Here is a 20,631-nt window from a genome sequence, read left to right as displayed (position 1 = left end):
CCAAAGTAACTGACTCTGAGAGCTTTAGTTACCATAGAAACTGACTCAGAGAGCTTTAATCACCATAGTAACTGACTCAGAGCTTAGGTTACCATAGTTACTGATTAAGAGCTATAGTCCCTCTAAAATATCAGTTAGAATGTAGCTATCTACCCTGATGTAGAACTCTGTTAGCCTGAAGCTAGTTAGCATGTAGCCATCAACCCTGATGTAGAACTCTGTTAGCCTGAAGTTAGTTTGAACATAGCCATCTATCCTGATGTAGAACTCAGTTAGCCTAAAGCTTGAAGTTAGCATGTAGCAATCTAGTCTGATGTAGAACTATGTTAGCCTGAAGCTAGCAGTTAGCATGTAGCCACTCACTGGCAGGCTCCTCCCAGCTGGTGTAGTCAGGTGTGGTCACTAGGTCCTCCTCCGAGCTGCTGAAGCTACCAATCACGTACATCTTCCCTGCCCTCTTCCCCCTCTGTGTTGTGCTCTCAGGTTCCATGTGTTGTCGCAATAACAGGCGGGGGGAAGTGGGACTGATATGATTTGCTGTGCGGTCCACAGACAGAGACCTCTGACCTTCATGTCCAACCAATCCCTGAGGCCGATGCTGACGGACAGCTGAGAGGAAAACAAGAAGTAAGACTGAGTATGGGAGAGGGTCTGTTTGGTCGATGGTTCTGTTCCTACCTGTCCGTCCCATGAGTACATGCTCGGGCTCGCAGGTTGCCAGGGAGACGTCGCTGTGACGGCGTTGGTGCCGGAACCGGCCAACGTGAGCCAACATCCTCATGGTCTCCTCATTCGGCTGCGGCTTCACTGGGTAACGTGCAAGGTTTGGGTCACTACGGTAACGAGCCTGAAACTCCTCCTCCTTCTGCCGCCGCCACTCATGTTCTTCCTGAACCTTGTCCTGACAGGGCGATGGTGGGGGGGTTATTTAATACATTTTGTATTTTATAAAACTAACATTAAAATGTTAGCTCAACATGCTGCAACATGCTGTGCTAACTGTAAGCACATTTTTTATTTAAAAGGGTTAGGGATTTAAACAAAACTTTATTTACACAACAATCTAAATTAAATATATTAAAAAACAAACAAATTAATAAATCAACTCACCTGTTTAGACATGCTCACCTGTGAGTACCAGCGGCCTCGTTCATCCCTCAGTGGAGCAGCTAGCCGCTCGTTTTCTCTATTACCATGGTAGTCGTGGTGTGAGCAAGCGTAACGCTCCAGACTTTGATCAGAGGGCGAGCGATGCATCCCACCTCCCCCACCATTGTCACACCACTTCCTGTCAATCACAGGGAAAGGACCAGTCAGAAAGGAAGAAAGAAGCTGTTGTTAGCCTGTGTGTTTTTAGCCTGTGCTAGCCTGTTTATTGTTAGCCGGTGTTGTGTATTAAAAAAACAAGTCAAAGTCTGTGTGTGTCTGTCTGCTCATTGTCTAAGCTTTGTGTTGTCAGCTTGTGTTTCTGTTTTTAGTCTGTTGTGTGTGTGTGTGTGTGTGTGTGTGTGTGTGTGTGTGTGTGTGTGTGTGTGTGTGTGTGTGTGTGTGTGTGTGTGTGTGTGTGTGTGTGTGTGTGTGTGTGTGTGTGTGTGGGTTCTTTATTTAGCAGCAACAGTAAACCCCACTGAGCTGCAGGATTATTAATCTGTTAATCTGGTAACAGTGTGTGACACACAAACACACACACACACATACACACACACACTCTGTAATAAACAAATATCCAAACTAATTATGGTTCCTACAACTGATGAAGTCATTTCCTGTTCCTTGACTGACCAATCAGAGGCTCCGTTGCTCAGAGACCCCTGAGGTGATGTGTGGGGAACCCCTTGTGAGTTATGGTTGACGGACAGCGTCTCCCCTGATCGAGTGAGAATATCCTGCTTCTTCCTGCAGACGTTACACACCCACATCATCTGCAACACACACACACACACACACACAGGCCTCAAACACATTTACGGTTGTAGTTATTAATAACAACAAACAGGACCTGTAGTCTTACATGTCACAATGACAGGGCTGCACACAGGGGGCGCTCTTGAGCTGTTGTGGGTGGGTTTGTTGCCTTTCTCAAGGGCACCTTGGCAGCGCTCAGGAAGTTGATCAGGCATCTCTCCAGGTACCAGACCATCTTCCAGGCTTGGTCCATATCAGGACTTAGGGTGCACTCACACTAGGCAATCCTAAGCACACTTAACCCCTAAAGTCCAGTTTGTTTGACTAGTGTGAGAGCTCCATTCCATGCTGAAGCTCGGTATACTTCCTCGGCCCTGGTACACTTTGAAGAGGTGTTCTACAGCACGATATAGTTCATGCACGAGCACAGGCAGGAACACAATGTGGACAGCCTTCTGTATCTGACCAACATGACTCACAATAAGACACACAGTCAGTAAAGGAGCTGTCATGGTCTCTGGCTTGTTCTCTGATGTGCAGACGCAGACTCGACCATGCGTCCCTTTTTAAAAAAAAAAAAAAAATTTCCAGTCCGCCTGTTTGTAACCTAAGCACGCTTCATGATCACGTTAAAGACATGTATGTGTTGTATTACGACATTATGTTCAAGAGGTAACCGTGCTCAGGCCGGTTAGTCCTGGAGCAGTGTGAGTGCAGGCCAGCGGGGGGATGGGGGGGGGGCAAATGTGCTTCAGCACGGTACGGGCAACTTTGCCTAGTGTGAGTGCGCCCTTAAACCCCCCGGTTCACGAGCAAGTCCTGAAGATCTGATATCTAGTTCACCATTCAGGAGCGCACTACGTCTGTTTATGAACACGTAACACACACACACACAAACTGACCTTATTGGCTCTCAGAAGGACACGACCCCCACAGCGGGCACAGAAGCGGCTTTGACAGTAGCAGCAGACGCGTCCACAGCCATCAGCAAACTTTGTCTTACAACAGATGCCACAGGTGGGAGGCTCCGCCTTCACTGTCTGTTTCACCTGAGGTTCCTCCCCCAGCTTCCTCACCTGGTCCTTGTACAGCTCGAATTGCTGATGTAACTTCCTGTGAGGGGTCAGAGGTCATCTAGTAACATACAGGATGGGCCATTCTCAAACCACTCCCTACACACTTCCACTCTGTTTATGCGCTCATTGGAGGGTCCCCCACACTGAGTGCAGTCCAATACAGCAGGGGGAGGGGCTTATAAACAAGAGAGTGCAGAAAGGGAGGGCCCTATTAAACCACTGAGTATGAAGTGGGAGGGGTTCCATCAGTACACTCTGACTGACGAGTGGTTTGCTTCCTGGTTTCTTGTGTTTAATGTTCGGATCACAGACATAAATCAGCCAAGTTTCTCCAGGGCAAAAACTACAAAGTGAATTCAAACAAACAGAGCGACATGGAGACACTAACCAGTCATATGAAGATATAATTCAAAGACATAAGAAGATATTCATCTTTTAACATCTTAAAAACACAACTCAAAGGCTCCGCTGCTTTTTTTAGTCTCTGTTGAAGGATGAAGGATGATATCAGTTCAAAATAATCATTCACTACGGACTATAATGTTATTATATGGGACACATATAATGGGTCTCTCTCCCTCCTCCCCCCTCTCCATCAGCTCCCTCCACCATCAAGAGATCTGATTGGTCAGTGGGCAGAGACTTCCACAGGTTGATCTCTTATCTCCAACATAACCTGGAGCAGGTTAGGTGTGCAGCATAGGTTACCATGGCGATATACCAAGGTAACATGTGAACCACCTAACCACCCAGAGTTAACCCTGAAGTGACCTCTAACCCCAAATCCTGCTTCTTAGTCCAGACCCCAGGTGTTTTAACCTACTACAGGTAAGCTTTATTATTATTTTGAGGCATCATTGTCTGCTCTGGTCTTTACTCACGTCTGTGATGGCTCTTCATTTGGACTTTTAATCTGCAGGACCTCAGACACGTTGGTGGCAACATTACTGACCAACTGACTGAACCCCGAAAAAGGATTCCACCTGTCCAGGTAACAAAGACAGTCAGCTGACAGGAAGAACACTCACTCAGGGAGTTAGGGATACAGGAAGTAGTTGAGGGAGGATTGTTGGCTCAGTAACGGAGGTGTTTGGCTGATGGAAGGTTCCTCACTGAGTGAAATGACCCCCGAAGCATTTCAGTGGCGGCCATGATAAGAGCCGTTTGAATTCTCTAATAGCTAAGGAAAAATGCTTCCTTTATAAACTCCTTTAGGACACACTGGACCATCCTTTACCAAAGGAGATGAGCTATGCTGTCCCACAATTCCTTACAGCCGCAACATTTAAAGCAAGTAGCGCATCCGACCGTTCACGAAAACTAACGATGATCGTAAAGGGACACAGATCATGTAAGGAACATTTTTAGCCAGATGATGTTTTATTCAACATATTTAATTCTCTTATGAATCCTTTGTGCAGTTCTACATTTGTATAAAACATCCTGTAGATCTTTCATAAATGTAATAATGAATTTCATCCAGTCATATTTATTCTGATGTTGATTTGTGAGTGGACAGGAAAGTGATGGTTTCACTTTTCTTACTCAGAGCCTTTTATTTCACTTCCTCATAGTAATTAGGATTATTTCACCGGTAAGAAGGCACAGGGGAAAGTTTTTAGATGATCTTTTTGTAGTCCATTTTCAGAACATTTTAGTTTCACCGCGGCAGACCCACGTCATCAACCTCCGCTGGCCATCACATTTAATGACGTGACCTAGTGGAAATGTGGTCGGATTGTCAGAGCAACGCGATCGCCTTACCCTAAGTCCTTTATGACTTCTCCTAACATCTTTCCTTAACCTCATGACGTTTTCCCCGGGGTTAAGGTGAAGAGGATAGTGAAAGAGGATTGGAGGGATCCAGATGCACCCTTTGATTACGGTTTGAGGAACAAGAGCAGGACAGGTGCAATATGGGAAATGTTGTTCTTTTAGTACTCACAAGCTGGACGTAGGATCTGAGTCTGTGTGATCCCTGTAGACACATTGGTGATGATGATGATGATGATGATGATGGTGATGATGATGGTGATGTTGAAGATGATGATGATGGTGATGGTGATGGTGATGGTGATGGTGATGGTGTTGGTGATGATGATGGTGATAATGATGATGGTGATGATGATGATGATGATGGTGATGGTGATGGTGATGATGATGGTGGTGATGGTGATGGTGATGGTGATGGTGATGGTGGTGGTGATGGTGGTGGTGATGGTGATGGTGATGGTGATGGTAATGGTGATGATGATGATGATGATGGTGATGGTGATGATGGTGATGGTGATGGTGATGATGGTGGTGATGGTGATGGTGATGGTAATGGTGATGATGGTGATGATGGTGATGGTGATGTTGATGATGATGATGGTGATGATGATGATGGTAATGGTGATGATGATGATGATAGTGATGATGATGACGATGATGATGATGATGATGATGATGATGGTGATGATGATAGTGATGGTGATGGTGATGATGATGATGATGATGATGATGATGATGATGATGGTGATGATAAAAAAAAAAGGTTGTCAGAACAGAAACATGTCAGTGTTTCTCACACATAGATGATACTCCAGCTGTCCAGGTACATTAATGTCCGCTCGTGTTTATTTCTGCCCTTAAATTAGTTTTCCATAAAATAGCGGTGTGATCAAGAGAGCGAGAAAGGGAGAGTCTGGCTGGTTGACGTTCATCCTATAATGCACCAGCTGAGGTGATGTTTCGTGTTTCTATAATGTGTTTCTATAAGTGCTGGCTGTCGATGCTGTCCTGCACTCCCAGTTTATTTTTTGTTTTTTTAAACGCGTCATCCTTGATAAGCGTGATGTAACAACACTATCGAGTGAAACAGCGTCTGTATCGTACTGCTGATGCATGGACCATATGGTGTAACAGTCCTGTAGGACACTGAGAATCACAGACACATGGACCATGTGGTGTTACAGTCCATTTGGACACTGAGAATCACAGACATATGGACCATGTGGTGTTACAGTCCTGTAGGACACTGGGAATCACAGACACATTGACCATAAAATGTAACAGTCCTGTAGGACAGTGAGAATCATAGACACATTGACCATATGGTGTAACAGTCCTGTAGGACACTGAGAATCACAGACACATGGACCAAGTGGTGTCACAGTCCATTTGGACACTGAGAATCACAGACACATGGACCATGTGGTGTCACAGTCCTGTAGGACACTGAGAATCACAGACACATGGACCGCGTGGTGTTACAGTCCATTTGGACACTGAGAATCACAGACACATGGACCATGTGGTGTCACAGTCCTGTAGGACACTGGGAATCACAGACACATGGAACATGTGGTGTCACAGTCCTGTAGGACACTGGGAATCACAGACACATAGACCATGTGGTGTCACAGTCCTGTAGGACACTGAGAATCACAGACACATGGACCGCATGGTGTTACAATCCTGTAGGACACTGGGAATCACAGACACATGGAACATGTGGTGTCACAGTCCTGTAGGACACTGGGAATCACAGACACATAGACCATGTGGTGTCACAGTCCTGTAGGACACTGAGAATCACAGACACATGGACCGCGTGGTGTTACAGTCCTGTAGGACACTGGGAATCACAGACACATGGAACATGTGGTGTCACAGTCCTGTAGGACGCTGAGAATCACAGACACATGGAACATGTGGTGTCACAGTCCTGTAGGACACTGAGAATCACAGACATATGGGCCGTGTGGTGTTACAGTCCTGTAGGACACTGAGAATCACAGACACATGGACCATGTGGTGTTACAGTCCTGTAGGACACTGGGAATCACAGACACATGGACCATGTGGTGTCACAGTCCTGTAGGACACTGAAAATCACAGACATATGGGCCGTGTGGTGTTAGAGTCCATTTGGACACTGAGAATCACAGACACAAGGAACATGTGGTGTTACAGTCCTGTAGGACACTGGGAATCACAGACACATGGACCGCGTGGTGTTACAGTCCTGTAGGACACTGGGAATCACAGACATATGGGCCGTGTGGTGTTAGAGTCCATTTGGACACTGAGAATCACAGACACATGGACCATGTGGTGTTACAGTCCTGTAGGACACTGAGAATCACAGACATATGGGCCGTGTGGTGTTAGAGTCCATTTGGACACTGAGAATCACAGACACATGGACCATGTGGTGTTACAGTCCTGTAGGACACTGGGAATCACAGACACATAGACCATGTGGTGTCACAGTCCTGTAGGACACTGAGAATCACAGACACATGGACCGCGTGGTGTTACAGTCCTGTAGGACACTGGGAATCACAGACACATGGAACATGTGGTGTCACAGTCCTGTAGGACACTGAGAATCACAGACACATGGAACATGTGGTGTTACAGTCCTGTAGGACACTGGGAATCACAGACACATGGACCATGTGGTGTCACAGTCCTGTAGGACACTGAGAATCACAGACACATGGGCCGTGTGGTGTTAAGAGTCCATTTGGACACTGAGAATCACAGACACATGGACCATGTGGTGTTACAGTCCTGTAGGACACTGGGAATCACAGACACATGGAACATGTGGTGTCACAGTCCTGTAGGACACTGAGAATCACAGACACAAGGAACATGTGGTGTTACAGTCCTGTAGGACACTGGGAATCACAGACACATGGACCGTATGGTGTTAGAGTCCATTTGGACACTGAGAATCACAGACACATGGACCATGTGGTGTCACAGTCCTGTAGGACACTGGGAATCACAGACACATGGACCATGTGGTGTCACAGTCCTGTAGGACACTGAGAATCACAGACATATGGATCGTATGGTGTTAGAGTCCATTTGGACACTGAGAATCACAGACACATGGACCATGTGGTGTTACAGTCCTGTAGGACACTGGGAATCACAGACACATAGACCATGTGGTGTCACAGTCCTGTAGGACGCTGACAATCACAGACACATGGACCATGTGGTGTTACAGTCCATTTGGACACTGAGAATCACAGACACATGGACCATGTGGTGTCACAGTCCTGTAGGACACTGGGAATCACAGACACATGGACCATGTGGTGTTACAGTCCTGTAGGACACTGAGAATCACAGACACATTGACTATATGGTGTAACACTGAGATCTTCCAAGATGGCGGCGCCCCGCTTGGCTGCGGCTGCAGTGGCTCGTGATAGCAACAGGAATATAATGGCAAATAACCCAGTCAGTTCTGATAATTTCACAGTGAACCTGCAGCGTAGTTACTCTAAAGTAGTATACGACCACCAGGCAATTTTAGTTTTAGGTAAATCAAACAGTTTCAGACTGGTAGATGCGACCACTCTGGACCTTCTATGTAGCCTCGGAATACTACGCCGGCTACATCCAGAGGCCTGTGAAGCAGCGGAGCCTCGTCCCAGCAGTGTCCGCCAGCGGAGGAGACGGAAGCGGTGTGACCGGAAGCAAAAACGGGGATGCCGAGCGGGGCTAGCAACCAAGCTAAAAGCTAACCTGCACAGAACGCCGCTTCCTTCCATCCTGCTTTCTAATGTCCGCTCCCTGGAGAACAAACTGGACTACCTGAAGCTGGATTTAACTGCAAAACGGGAGACGAGAGACTGCTGCGCCATATTTCTCACAGAAACGTGGCTGAAACCATCCGTTCCAGATGAAGCAGTTAGCATAGAGGGGCTAACATTATTTCAGTCAGATAGGAGCAGCTCTCTCACTGGTAAATCCCGAGGCAGGGGTGTTTGCATATACACCAACAACAACAGGTGCAACAACGATGAGATAGTCTCATGTCACTGCTCTCCTGATTTAGAACTACTGACTATAAAATGCAGGCCCTTTTATTTACCCCGGGAATTCACTGTTATGATCTTCACAGCAGTGTACATTCCTCCCAGTGCAAACACCAGAGAAGCCCTGAATGTTTTATACCACTCCATCAGTGAAATGCAATCTACACATCCAGAGGGAGTTTTCATTGTGGCAGGGGACTTTAATCAGGCCAACATGAAAACTGTGTTTCTTCATTTCCATCAATATGTGGATTTTGCAACCAGGGGTGGGAGCACGCTGGACCTGGCCTACAGCAACATCAAAAAGGCATTCAAGGCTGCACCCCACCCCCACCTTGGTTCCTCAGACCATCTCTCTGTGATGCTAATTCCTGCATACAAGCCCCTACTGATCAGGAAAAAACCCACAGTGAAGCAGGTGAGGGCCTGAGGGAGCTATGGAAGCATTACAGGACTGCTTTAAATGCACGGACTGGGACATGTTCAAGGCGGCTGCTACGGACAATCATCAGACGTGTGTGGAGGAGTATGCCGAGTCTGTGTCTGCATACATTGAGAAATGCATGGAGGATGTTAGTGTGATCAAGAACATCTCCACACGGGCCAGCGAGAAACCCTGGACGACTAGTGAGGTACGTGCAATGCTGAAAGCCTGGAACGACGCTTTTAAATCTGGCGACATGGTGGCACTAAAAACAGCCAGAGCCAACCTGAACTGTGCCATAAAGATTGCAAAGCGTGCTCACAGTCAGAAAGTGCAGGACTTCTTCGAGGTCCCCACGAACACCAGACGAATGTGGCAGGCCATACAAGTCATCACAGACTATAAAGCTAGTCCTCCCCCCTGTGACAACGACGTCAACGACGTCAACGACCTCAACAACTACTTTGCAAGGTTTGAGGCACTCAACACCACTCCAGCGAGGAAATCTATTCCTCGCTCCGATGAGCAGCCAATCAGCCTGGACACAGCTGATGTCCGGAGAACCCTGAGGAGAGTGAACACCCGAAAAAGCAGCGGGCCCTGACGACAAACTGGGACGGGTGCTTAAGGAATGTGCTGACCAGCTGGCTGGGGTTCTCACAGACATCTTCAACACCTCGCTGATCCAGGCTGTGGTACCATCATGTTTAAAGACTGCTACAATTATACCAGTGCCTAAAAAATCCACAATCTCCTCACTCAATGACTACCGCCCTGTAGCACTAACCCCCATTATGATGAAGTGCTTTGAGAGGCTGGTAAAGGACCACATTGTCTCCAGACTTCCCCCCACATTCGACCAGTACCAGTTTGCTTACCGCCCTAACCGCTCCACAGAGGATGCCATCTCCTCTGCACTCCACCTGGGCTTACAACATCTGGAAGAGAAGGACACACATGTGCGGATGTTGTTTCTGGACTTCAGCTCAGTGTTCAATACAATCATCCCGCAGCATCTGGTGAGCAAACTGGCCCCCCTTGGTTTCAGCACCCCGCTATGTAACTGGCTGCTTGACTTCCTCACAAACAGACCCCAGTCTGTGCGGGTGGGCAACAACACCTCCAGTGTCATCTCCCTGAGCACCGGCTCCCCTCAGGGCTGCGTCCTGAGTCCGCTGCTGTTCACCCTGATGACCCATGACTGCTGAGCCAGGACCACTACTAACCACATCGTGAAGTTTGCAGACGACACAACAATAGTGGGCCTCATACGTGATAACAACGACATGGACTACTACAGAGAGGAGGTGAAACATCTGGTTGACTGGTGCAGAACCAACAACCTGGCCCTGAACGTTGATAAAACCAAAGAGATCATCGTCGACTTCAGGAGGCGCCATCCCAGCCACACACCACTCCTCATCAACGGCACAGCAGTGGAAAGAGTTAGCAGCACGAAGTTCCTGGGGGTGCAGATAAAAGACACTCTGACCCGGTCCCTTCACACCGGAGCTCTTGTGAAAAAAGCGCAGCAGCGCATGCACTTTCTGCGTCGCATGAAGAGAGCACATCTCCCTCCTCCTATTCTCACCACCTTTTACAGAGGCACTATAGAGAGCATCATAACAAACTGCATCTCTGTCTGGTCCGGAGCCTGCAGTGCCTCCGACTGGAAGTCCCTGCAGAGAGTGGTGAGGACGGCGGAAAAGATCATTAAGACTCCACTTCCTCCCATCCAGGAGATCGCAAAGATCCGCTGTCTGACCAGGGCTCAGAAAATCAGCAGAGACTGTTTTCGCTGCTGGACTCTGGAAAGAGGTTACGCAGCCTCAGAAGCAGAACTTCAAGGTTCTGTAACAGCTTCTTCCCACAGGCCATAAGACTTTTGAAAATAATCCCTCCATTCCCCCTCAAACCCCCACACAGGACTACCTCACTGGACTGTAAAATACAATATAACATACATCACAAACGTACAATATATTTATCTGTATAGTAATTTTACTCATAGCTTTTCTTAGTTAGTTTTTTATCCTGCACTACAACGAGCCAAATGCAACGAAATTTCGTTCTTATCTGCACTGTAAAGTACAAGTTTGAATGAGAATAAAGAAAGTCTAATTCTAAGTCTAAGTCTAACAGTCCTGTAGAGGAATCACAGACACATGGACCAAGTGGTGTTACAGTCTATTTGGAAACTGAGAATCACAGACACATGGAGCATGCGGTGTTACAGTCCTGTAGGACACTGAGAATCACAGACACATGGAGCATGTGGTGTTACAGTCCTGTAGGACACTGAGAATCACAGACACATGGACCATGTGGTGTAACAGTCCTGTAGGACACTGAGAATCACAGACACATTGACCATGTGGTGTTACAGTCCTGTAGGAGACTGGGAATCACAGACACATGGAACATGTGGTGTCACAGTCCTGTAGGACACTGAGAATCACAGAGACATGGACCGTGTGGTGTTACAGTCTCTTTGGACACTGAGAATCACAGACACATGGAACATGTGGTGTTACAGTCTCTTTGGACACTGAGAATCACAGACAAATGGACCATGTGGTGTTACAGTCCTGTAGGACACTGAGAATCACAGACAAATGGACCATGTGGTGTTACAGTCCTGTAGGACACTGAGAATCACAGACACGTGTACGTTTGTTTTGTCTTCTGGCATATATATCCGATGTGGTCTCTCCAGGACAACAGATGGGCCATCATATGAATAACAATAGGGGCCTTATGATTATCAGATGGTAAACACAATTTCCTCTATGTTCTTTGTATTGATCTCTAGAGAGTTAGCATCACTCTGCTCGACCACTTTGTTCTCAGCCTATTGGTGCAGCCCGGGGTCGTCAAGAGTTACTGAACTTCAGATATCAGAGCTGTATCATCAAAATACTTCAGAACTATTTTCTGCATGTAAACAGCAATCATCTGCTGAACTCACACAACCCAGGAGCCCCAACACTAGAGGTGATGGCAGATGAGAGGTTTTTTTTTACTTTGACAAACTGGACTCAAGCAAACCAAAGAGTCAAACAAGGATTCAGTTCTTCGATAATAGAAAGGTGGATGGATGGCTGCAATGGGTCAAAAAAATGTCCTGATGAGAACTGAGTTGAGTCGAAGCATGTAGACACATCAGTGTTTAATAAAGGACTTTTCTTCACAGTGAACTTGGTTTGTAATCAGGACAGTTGTTTCTTTATTAGCTAGGGATTGAGTTGTTGTGGAATAATTTTTTTAAATCGATATGTGTGCTAGGCTGAGCTTGGTTACTGACCGACCATCCAACAAGTCTGAGCCAGGTCTGGTTCATGGTTCAATGTGCCAGAGGACGCATTACACCCTCAACTGAATGGACGCAAAAAAATAACAATATATATCTAAAAAAAGTAATCAAGGTTTTCAGTGGACAACAGTGACTGAAACGGTGGTTATTACGTCCATGATCTGATGGTCATGACATGTGTGCGTGACCTGTCTGTTCACAACACCTACGCTGTATTTCATGGCTGTTGCCAGTCACAGTCATTGTCATAATCACCTGAAGAAAGAAGACCCGGCTGCACTACAGAGTGTGTGTATTACCAGCATGTTTACACACACACACACACACACACACACACACACACACACACACACACACACACACACACTGTTCTTACTTCAGCATGCTCTGCTCTTTCTCCTCCTCCTTTTTTTGTCTCTCCATCACTGACTGAATGATCCGCCGCTCCTCCTCTGTCAGGTGGCTCAGGTCGGGACCTGGACCGTGACCAGGGCCAGGGCCAGGACCAGGACCAGGACCATTACCAGGACCAGAGCCAGGACCAGGACCAGGACCAGGACCAGGACCAGGACCAGGACCAGGCCTTGGGGGCAGTGCAGACATGCTGACTGGGAGTGAGACAGAGACCAATCAGTGATTTTACAGCCTCTATATGTGACCCTCCACTGTGTCATAATAAAAATAATAAAAATAATAAGTGTGGATGAAAAGAACGGCTCTACGTGCATCTATGTGGCCGATCTGCAGCCTCGAGCAGCGGACACAGCAGCGGTCAGAGAACCGCTCTGTCTGCGGTCAACACAACATCTACACAGACATACACCTGTTTATCACTGCATCCATCCATCCATCGATCCGTAACTCACAGACCGGCGCAGCGGCGTCCTCTCGCCTCCTCACGCCGCAGTCATGTCGCCTTCTCCGGGATTCAGCGGCGGCTCCGCGTCCCGGCAGCAGCTCTCATCCTTCCCGGCGCTCAGGCCCTCCTGCTCGGCCTGCTGGTGTCGCGGGTCTCGTTGCGGGTCTTCGGTGATTCAGGGTGATAAATGACTGAGCGGCAGACGAGAAGAGAGAATAATGATAGCCTCCATAGGCTGAAGAGGAAAGGGGCGGGGCTGCGGTGTGACGGAGTTACGCACAACAAAGATCAGCTGCTGTCATGGGGGGGCTGCAGCCAAAGATACACGCACAGACACACACACACAGACACACACACACACACACACACACACACACACACACACACACACACACACGAAGCTGTAGTACTAGAAGGATTAAAGTATTTATAGTACAGTTACAGTATTTATACCACACAGACACACACACACACACACACACACCTGTTCTCAGATCACCTGGACGGATGTTAGAGGTGTAAACAGGGACTCTGTGAAGGCTCTGCCTTGAATAGGGTCTAAGACGACACATTATCGAACATCTCAGTGTTAGATAGTCAGTGCGCAGAGAGCAGTGGAGCGGAAGCAGCGACTTGTTCGTTGGGTCATATTCCAATAACGTAGTTGTCCTGCAGGGGGCGTAGACTGCTCTCCTTTAAGACCTCAGCCTGGACTGGGTCCCTGACCACAGTCACAGGATTGCAAGAAAAGAGATGGGCCACCTACACCAAAGTCTGCACCCCTTGATACTGAAGCCAGCACCTCAGAGTCTGACACCCTTTCCCCCATGCGTTAGCTGGTCATTATTTCATGTGTCGATCCCTGAACCCTGGACCCTGAGAGGACTGGCGCAGAGACTGAGAGCCTTGAGGTGAACACATGTGATCCACCTGTAGACCTGTACCTGACTGAACACATTGTCTATCTCAGCATGTTGCTAAGCTCGGCCTCGTGTTTCCTGGCTGTGACTGTCATGATGAACGAAATGTCTCCATGAGCCTCCTCTGAGACCTGAGAATGAGGGACAGTCTGTCTGGTTATGGAGTCCTGAGTCAGTAGCTGTGTCTTACTCGCACCTTTATAACACCATCACCATGACAACCATGTTTTACAGAGGACGCCACACCCAACCAGAGCTAGGCGTGACATTTAATGAGACACACTGGAGTGCTTTCACTCTTCTTCTGCTGTTTTAAAGTAAACTGATTATCATTGGAGGAGAGCAGTGTGATGTCATCATCTGGTCATGTGACTGGTAGAGCAGAGTAAGAGGATCAGTGTGTCCTGTTTTTACTCTTACAGACGGAGGGAGAGAGCGGAGGAGTGTGAGCAGACGACTGACTGACTGACAGATGAGGCTGGATGTGTGTGTGCTGTTTCTGCTGCTGATCGGCTGCGTGTGTCTGCAGAGAGTCGACTGCAGACTGCCAGACCTCACACCTGCCACACCTCAGCTGCAGGTAGGACAGGTGCATGCTGGGTAGGATAGTTTTGTGTGAGACTCGTTCAAAGTATCAGTTACACAGAGAGGTTTCTATGCAGACGGCACTCACCTGTTTAGCTTGAGGAGAATCTGCAGCAGCTTCAGGAAGCGATCACAACAGAAACAACAAAACAAACAAACAAACAAATGATCCTTCAGTTTAAAGTTTAAACAGAACAAAGTTCATGTTGTTCTGAAAATGATTAAACACTGAAGAAATAATGGACAAAATCCTGAATGGAGACGATATTACACCATCATAGAACAGGTGTGAGAGAGAGGAGAACAGGTGAAAGATGAGAACAGGTGAGAGAGAGGAGAACAGGTGAAAGAGGAGAACAGGTGAAAGAGGAGAACAGGTGAAAGAGGAGAACAGGTGAAAGAGGAGAACAGGTGAGAGAGAGGAGAACAGGAGAGAGAGGAGAACAGGTAAGAAGGAGAACAAGTGAGAGAGAGGAGAACAGGTGAGAGACAGAGGAGAACAGGTGAAAGAGGAGAACAGGTGAGAGACAGAGGAGAACAGGTGAGAGAGGAGAACAGGTGAGAGAGGAGAACAAGTGAGAGAGAGGAGAACAGGTGAGAGAGGAGAACAGGTAAGAAGGAGAACAAGTGAGAGAGAGGAGAACAGGTGAGAGAGGAGAACAGGAGAGAGGGGAGAACAGGTAAGAAGGAGAACAAGTGAGAGAGAGGAGAACAGGTGAGAGAGGAGAACAGGAGAGAGGGGAGAACAGGTAAGAAGGAGAACAAGTGAGAGAGAGGAGAACAGGTGAGAGAGGAGAACAGGAGAGAGGGGAGAACAGGTAAGAAGGAGAACAAGTGAGAGAGAGGAGAACAGGTGAGAGAGGAGAACAGGTGAAGTGGGTTCTTCAGGGATGATTCCGTTGTAACTGGAACTTTGTTTGTGTCTGACAGGTTGAAGTCTTGATGAAGTCAGACTCATCTGTGAAGACAGAGCGGTTTGGACGACTTCCTGGACTCTGTCGGCGTCTGAAGAGGCGCAGAGTCACCGTGCTGGTAAACGTCACACCTGAGCTGGTTCACACCGTCAGTATGTGGAGAGGACCATGACACAGGAAGCAGGACAGCTCAAAGCTGATTGGTCTGATTTTATTTTAGACAGGAACATCACAGCTGCTGCTCGCTTGGTCCTGATGCTGTTACTGTCTCTTTAAATACTGACGGAGGCACTTGTCTAATCAGAGTGTTTTAAATTACAAACAAAAACAAACAAACAAACACAATACAAATAGATATTTACAGTTAAGAATAGCTCATACAGTTTATAATCTCCAGCTCTCTCTCTCTCTCTCTCTCAGTGTAACCAGGAGAAATTTTGTTGGAGGGGGCGTGGCCATGAACGGAGCAGTGGGAGGAGTCTGAAGGCTCGGGCAGGTCAGGTGTGTGTGTGTCCGCGGGGCTCCAGGTGTTCACGTTTCTTCGTCCACAGTTTGTGAAACTCTCACAGACACACCCCGATGACAGAACAGTCAGTGACAGTGTTCGTCCTCAGGGTGGCGCTGTAGCTCACTCTCAATTTTTGTTTGCCTAAATAAATAAATGTTCTTCTTGTTCCTCATCAACACACTTTGTCGTCTCGTCTCCTGACTCGTAGTTTCTCCAATCAACGACTCTTCTTCCCTGGAAAAATACAAAAGTCCGATATTTAAATGATACTTCATTTAATAACAAAGAATCCGCCCGTACATTATAAATTAATGTAAACTGTAAATTATAATCATCATTATCATCATCAATATATATACAGTCTATGCTCCATCCATAATCTCCACTTCAGTTCAAACTCTTAAAATTTAATTATTTTATTTATTAAAATTATTATTTATTATTATTGTAATTTATTTATTATAAATAACTGTATTGTTATTATTATTATTCTACATTTAACTGCACCGGACACGCTCTGATGACGTCACATTTCACTGCTCAGCCAACGTTTCCGTTTCCAACACACCAGTGAGGCTGAGCAAAGAGGACGTCAGGAAGTGAGGCATTTAGCCTTCAAAATAAAGGTTTGGGATGCGGTTTTAAATGGTGAAGTGTTTGATGGGTAAGATCATAGAAACACTGGTAGCTGTCAGACAGACACTGGGTGGACTATTAATGGACTCGGGTGTTCTCACCTGTACACACACGCTGGACCTTTATTGTGACAAGATTAATGGAGAAACATATCAACTTGACTCTTTACAACAGACTCTGATGCAACAATGTTATTCATTTATACAAATGTAAATCGAATCAAATTAAAGTTTAAACTCTGAAAGAACAATTTTCTGTTTCTTCTGATGGAATCAAAAGATTAATTATGACATCATGCAGGACCTTATCATTAACCGCATTTAGATAGGGCTTTTATTCTGAAAACGTTAACCGGAAGTGTGACCTGTGTGTTTGGCTGCTTGTTTGTCTGTGTTGGGCCGCAGCTTGATCCGGTAACAACAGTCGGGGATCCGATCAGAGCCGTTAATAACCGGTTACCGGCCGTAGGTACCGTCCACTTGGCTTCTGTTTTCCCGCGCTCAGTCTCAGATGGCGGCAGTTTAACGGTGAGTTAGAGATAAACCAGCGTTAGTGTTTGGGTATTTAGCTGTTAGCAGGCTAGCTGTTAGCAGGCTAGCTGTTAACAAACTATCAGCTGCTCTGTTATCAAAACATCATTATGTTATTTACGTTCACACTTATCAGTCACAGTTAATCATACCAGCGTGTGTGTGTGTGTGTGTGTGTGTGTGTGTGTGTGTGTGTGTGTGTGTGTGTGTGTGTGTGTGTGTGTGTGTGTGTGTGTGTGTGTGTGTGTGTGTGTGTGTGTGTGTGTACTTTTTGAATGAACCTTTGTTTACATCCTGAGCGATGACAAAGTTTAAACATATTTACCTGTGAGAAACTAAAGAAGAGGCTGATCAGCTGTTAATGATCAACACAATAATCACACTGTCCCATCACTTCATGTTTCAGTTATCGACACACAGACGGACAGCACACTAGGTACGGAACCAGCCCAGAACGGCACACCTACTCGGGGTCTCAGGGGGTCACGGTGGCGTGGTCCTGGTTCAGGACTCGGCCAATGGAGAGCAACTGTCGGATCCCCATGGCCTGCTGTCGGCCTCGAGTCCTAGTCCTCCACGCCCTGTTCTGGGGCCTTGTGTCCCTCAGGTCAGTCCATGTACCAGACTCAGAAAGGTCCGATGTAAACTAAACAGAGGGATTTCACTGACTGTGAAGTGAAGGTGCTTGTTACTGAGGTGGAGAACACAAAACACAGGAATTAGAACCTGGATCTGAGGCCAGCATCACCAAAGCAGCTGCCGTGCGCTCTTGGAGGCGCACGAATCCACTGCACCTTGGGCTTCAGCTGCTGAGTGGCGCCAGTCAGGTGGCGTCCTCATTAACACTGTGCTGAATCACAGACTGATTGTAAAAACGACGACAGATATATGCAGTGAATAAAAAAAGAACGACGTTCCTGGTGGAATAGTTCACAAATTAAAGTACTTTGTTAAATAATGAGGAGAAATGTTTGCCGCATTGTTTCACATTCTGTGTATCCATTCCGTGCCGAGTGCCGGGTACCGATGCCGGCCCAGGGTCCGGTTGTCTCTCTGTAGTTCCTGAACAGGTACACCACGTTGGCTTGCACAGGAGGTGGGAGGTGTGTGAACATGTCACAGAGAATACTTTCCAGTTTACTGTCGATTGTAGTTTTGGCACAGCGGTGAAGCTATCTGTGACTTTAGATGTGTTTGTTGTTTTTGTTGATCCCACGTCATGAACTTAGTTTATTGAACTGACTGGAACTTTATTTTGGCTCATATAGGGGGTCCTTTCATGGGTTCTGGTGGTAAGAAGGTTCTATTGGTCCACTTGAAGGTTCTGGTGGGTTGTTAATGGTCCTTCATGGACTCTAGTCATCTAAAAAGGTTTTCTGGTATTTAAAAGCTTTCAAGTGGTTCTAGTAGTTCCTTTGAAGGTTCTCGTTGTCCACAAAAGGGTTCTGACGGACTGTGAAGGTAGCTTAGCATAAACAGTAGCATTAGTGCCAAACCAGGTAACCTGATGTTCTGTGTTTCAGGGTGTTTGGAGCGGCGCTGCTGGGAGATGAGAAGACCACAGGTACTGACGAGCAGCAGCAAAGACTTGTGAGAAAAATAAACAAGAGGGTCATGTTTCAGCTTTTTAATGTTTCTCTCTGATCCCCCCCTCCTGCAGCGCTCAAGGCTCACGCCGCCCCCTGCTGGCTGCTCGAGGACTTTGTAGTGGCCACGGAGTGCTCCCAGTGTAACGCCTTCCAGACGGTATAAAACTTTGAGGAACTCTTTAGGACCGTGTCCTTGATAACCTTGTTGTCATGGTGACGTGGCTGATGAAGTCGGTTGTTGTGTTTCAGAGGTCGTGGTCGGCCTGTGAAGCAACGGGATACGTGGAGCGAGTCAACTGTACCCGCAGCAACCGCGACGAGTACAAGAGGTCAGAATACTTTATTTAAACGCTGATTTATTCTCACATCTTTTTGATCTAAACTTTATCAACTGCTCTTTTATTTTAGCTGTCGCTCTGCAGTGCTGGAGGAACATCTCTTCTGGAAGTTTGAGGCGGCCATGTTGGCTCTGACGGCTTCTTTCGCCATCTTGGTGGTCATTCGTCAGCGCTCACTGGACCGCCTCGCCTCAGAGAAAGTCCGCCGTCAGATCGAGTCCATCTAGGACTCCACAGAAACCTGGACACAGTGTGTTTTTTTCCTGAATCGTTGGGGATCAGGACTACAGAGACCTGTTTGACGTTTGCATCTTAATTTTGATCAGACAGAGACTGGATGGCCTGGAGCCAGAACCTGACCAGAACATGAACCAGTCCAAAACCGAACCAGGGTCCTACAGTGTTTTGATTCAACTAGAAGAGACGAAGGACAAAGACAACTCACAAACAGGACGTCACCTTTCAGAATAAAGGCCTGAACTGGTCTATCCTGAATGGGTTCTGCGTCTGATTAGCCAGAGTTTCTTTAATCGACTGGTGGGGGGGGGGGGATAAACTGTGTTTTTCTTAAACTTAAAACCTCATCTTCTGTGGAGATGAGGTTTCCTGTTAGATCTTATTTCATAAAGATGAATAAAATAGTTTTAATTTGATGTGTTCCTCTCACTTCTTGCCTGAAAGTCTGAATGAATAGTAATATTACATGATGTCACTTACGGGAGTACCAGTTCATTAAATAATAATCAGTTACAAAAAAAAATAATCGATAATCGTTTTGTAGTCCACATTTTTGTAAATGTTTCTTGTTGCATTGTGGGTTCTAGGATAGACCTAATTCAAAACAGAAAAAAAAAGAAAATAGATGACAAACAAAGCGCTGATAAAGGCTCGTACGCTGCTACCCTAACAAAAATATCCCTTTAAGTAACCCCCCCTATGAATTCACAATGAACAAAAAGTCCCAAAACAAACGAAATATGCAATATGATCTACGGAAGTTCAGTTCAAATTGTCTTTTTAGTCCACAGAAAAAGGAGTTTCACTTCGCGATTACCGCTTTACTCCGCTAAACCAATGACGTTTGATCATCCAAGACAGATGACTAGATGTTTTCCTATATTTTTGAATTTCAGATGATTATTCTTTTAATAACTACAAAATGGAACAACCTTATAGGGAGAAATAGCTCATAGCGGACGGACGAGCGAG

General features: G+C 46.6%; 2 protein-coding genes across 26 annotated transcripts in view; one reads left to right on the top strand and one right to left on the bottom strand.

Annotated features, from left to right (window-relative positions):
* The window catches only part of LOC109997261 (regulating synaptic membrane exocytosis protein 2), a 44,027-nt gene extending 30,322 nt beyond the window's left edge, over positions 1–13,705 (bottom strand). For 3 of the 25 annotated variants that reach the window (XM_065947894.1, XM_065947901.1, XM_065947900.1), the window contains exons 1-9: positions 13,410–13,703; positions 12,920–13,151; positions 4,927–4,959; positions 3,863–3,964; positions 2,808–3,018; positions 1,783–1,922; positions 1,111–1,288; positions 679–901; positions 364–609 (exon numbers count right to left, since the gene is read on the bottom strand). In XM_065947894.1, coding sequence (XP_065803966.1) covers positions 364–609; positions 679–901; positions 1,111–1,288; positions 1,783–1,922; positions 2,808–3,018; positions 3,863–3,964; positions 4,927–4,959; positions 12,920–13,146 — 1,360 coding nt within the window. In that variant the 5' untranslated portion in view covers positions 13,147–13,151; positions 13,410–13,703. Of the gene's footprint in view, positions 1–363; positions 610–678; positions 902–1,110; positions 1,289–1,782; positions 1,923–2,807; positions 3,019–3,862; positions 3,965–4,926; positions 4,960–12,919; positions 13,152–13,366 lie in introns of all 25 variants that reach the window. The other 22 variants (XM_065947905.1, XM_065947909.1, XM_065947899.1 and 19 more) reach the window with 18 other exon arrangements.
* Positions 13,706–17,325: 3,620 nt separating this feature from the next.
* jtb (jumping translocation breakpoint) lies at positions 17,326–20,075 on the top strand. The gene is made up of 6 exons (XM_020651663.3): positions 17,326–17,492; positions 17,902–18,102; positions 19,019–19,059; positions 19,156–19,241; positions 19,334–19,413; positions 19,493–20,075. The coding sequence occupies exons 2-6, from the start codon at positions 18,014–18,016 to the stop codon at positions 19,647–19,649; spliced, it is 453 nt and encodes a 150-aa protein (XP_020507319.1). The 5' UTR covers positions 17,326–17,492; positions 17,902–18,013; the 3' UTR covers positions 19,650–20,075.
* The last annotated feature ends 556 nt before the right edge of the window (positions 20,076–20,631 follow it).

Source organism: Labrus bergylta, chromosome 19, assembly GCF_963930695.1.
Source record: "Labrus bergylta chromosome 19, fLabBer1.1, whole genome shotgun sequence".
NCBI classification, from domain to species: domain Eukaryota; kingdom Metazoa; phylum Chordata; class Actinopteri; order Labriformes; family Labridae; genus Labrus; species Labrus bergylta.
The sequence above is the reverse complement of the archived record's forward strand: the minus strand, read 5'-3'. Positions and strand labels throughout refer to the sequence as shown.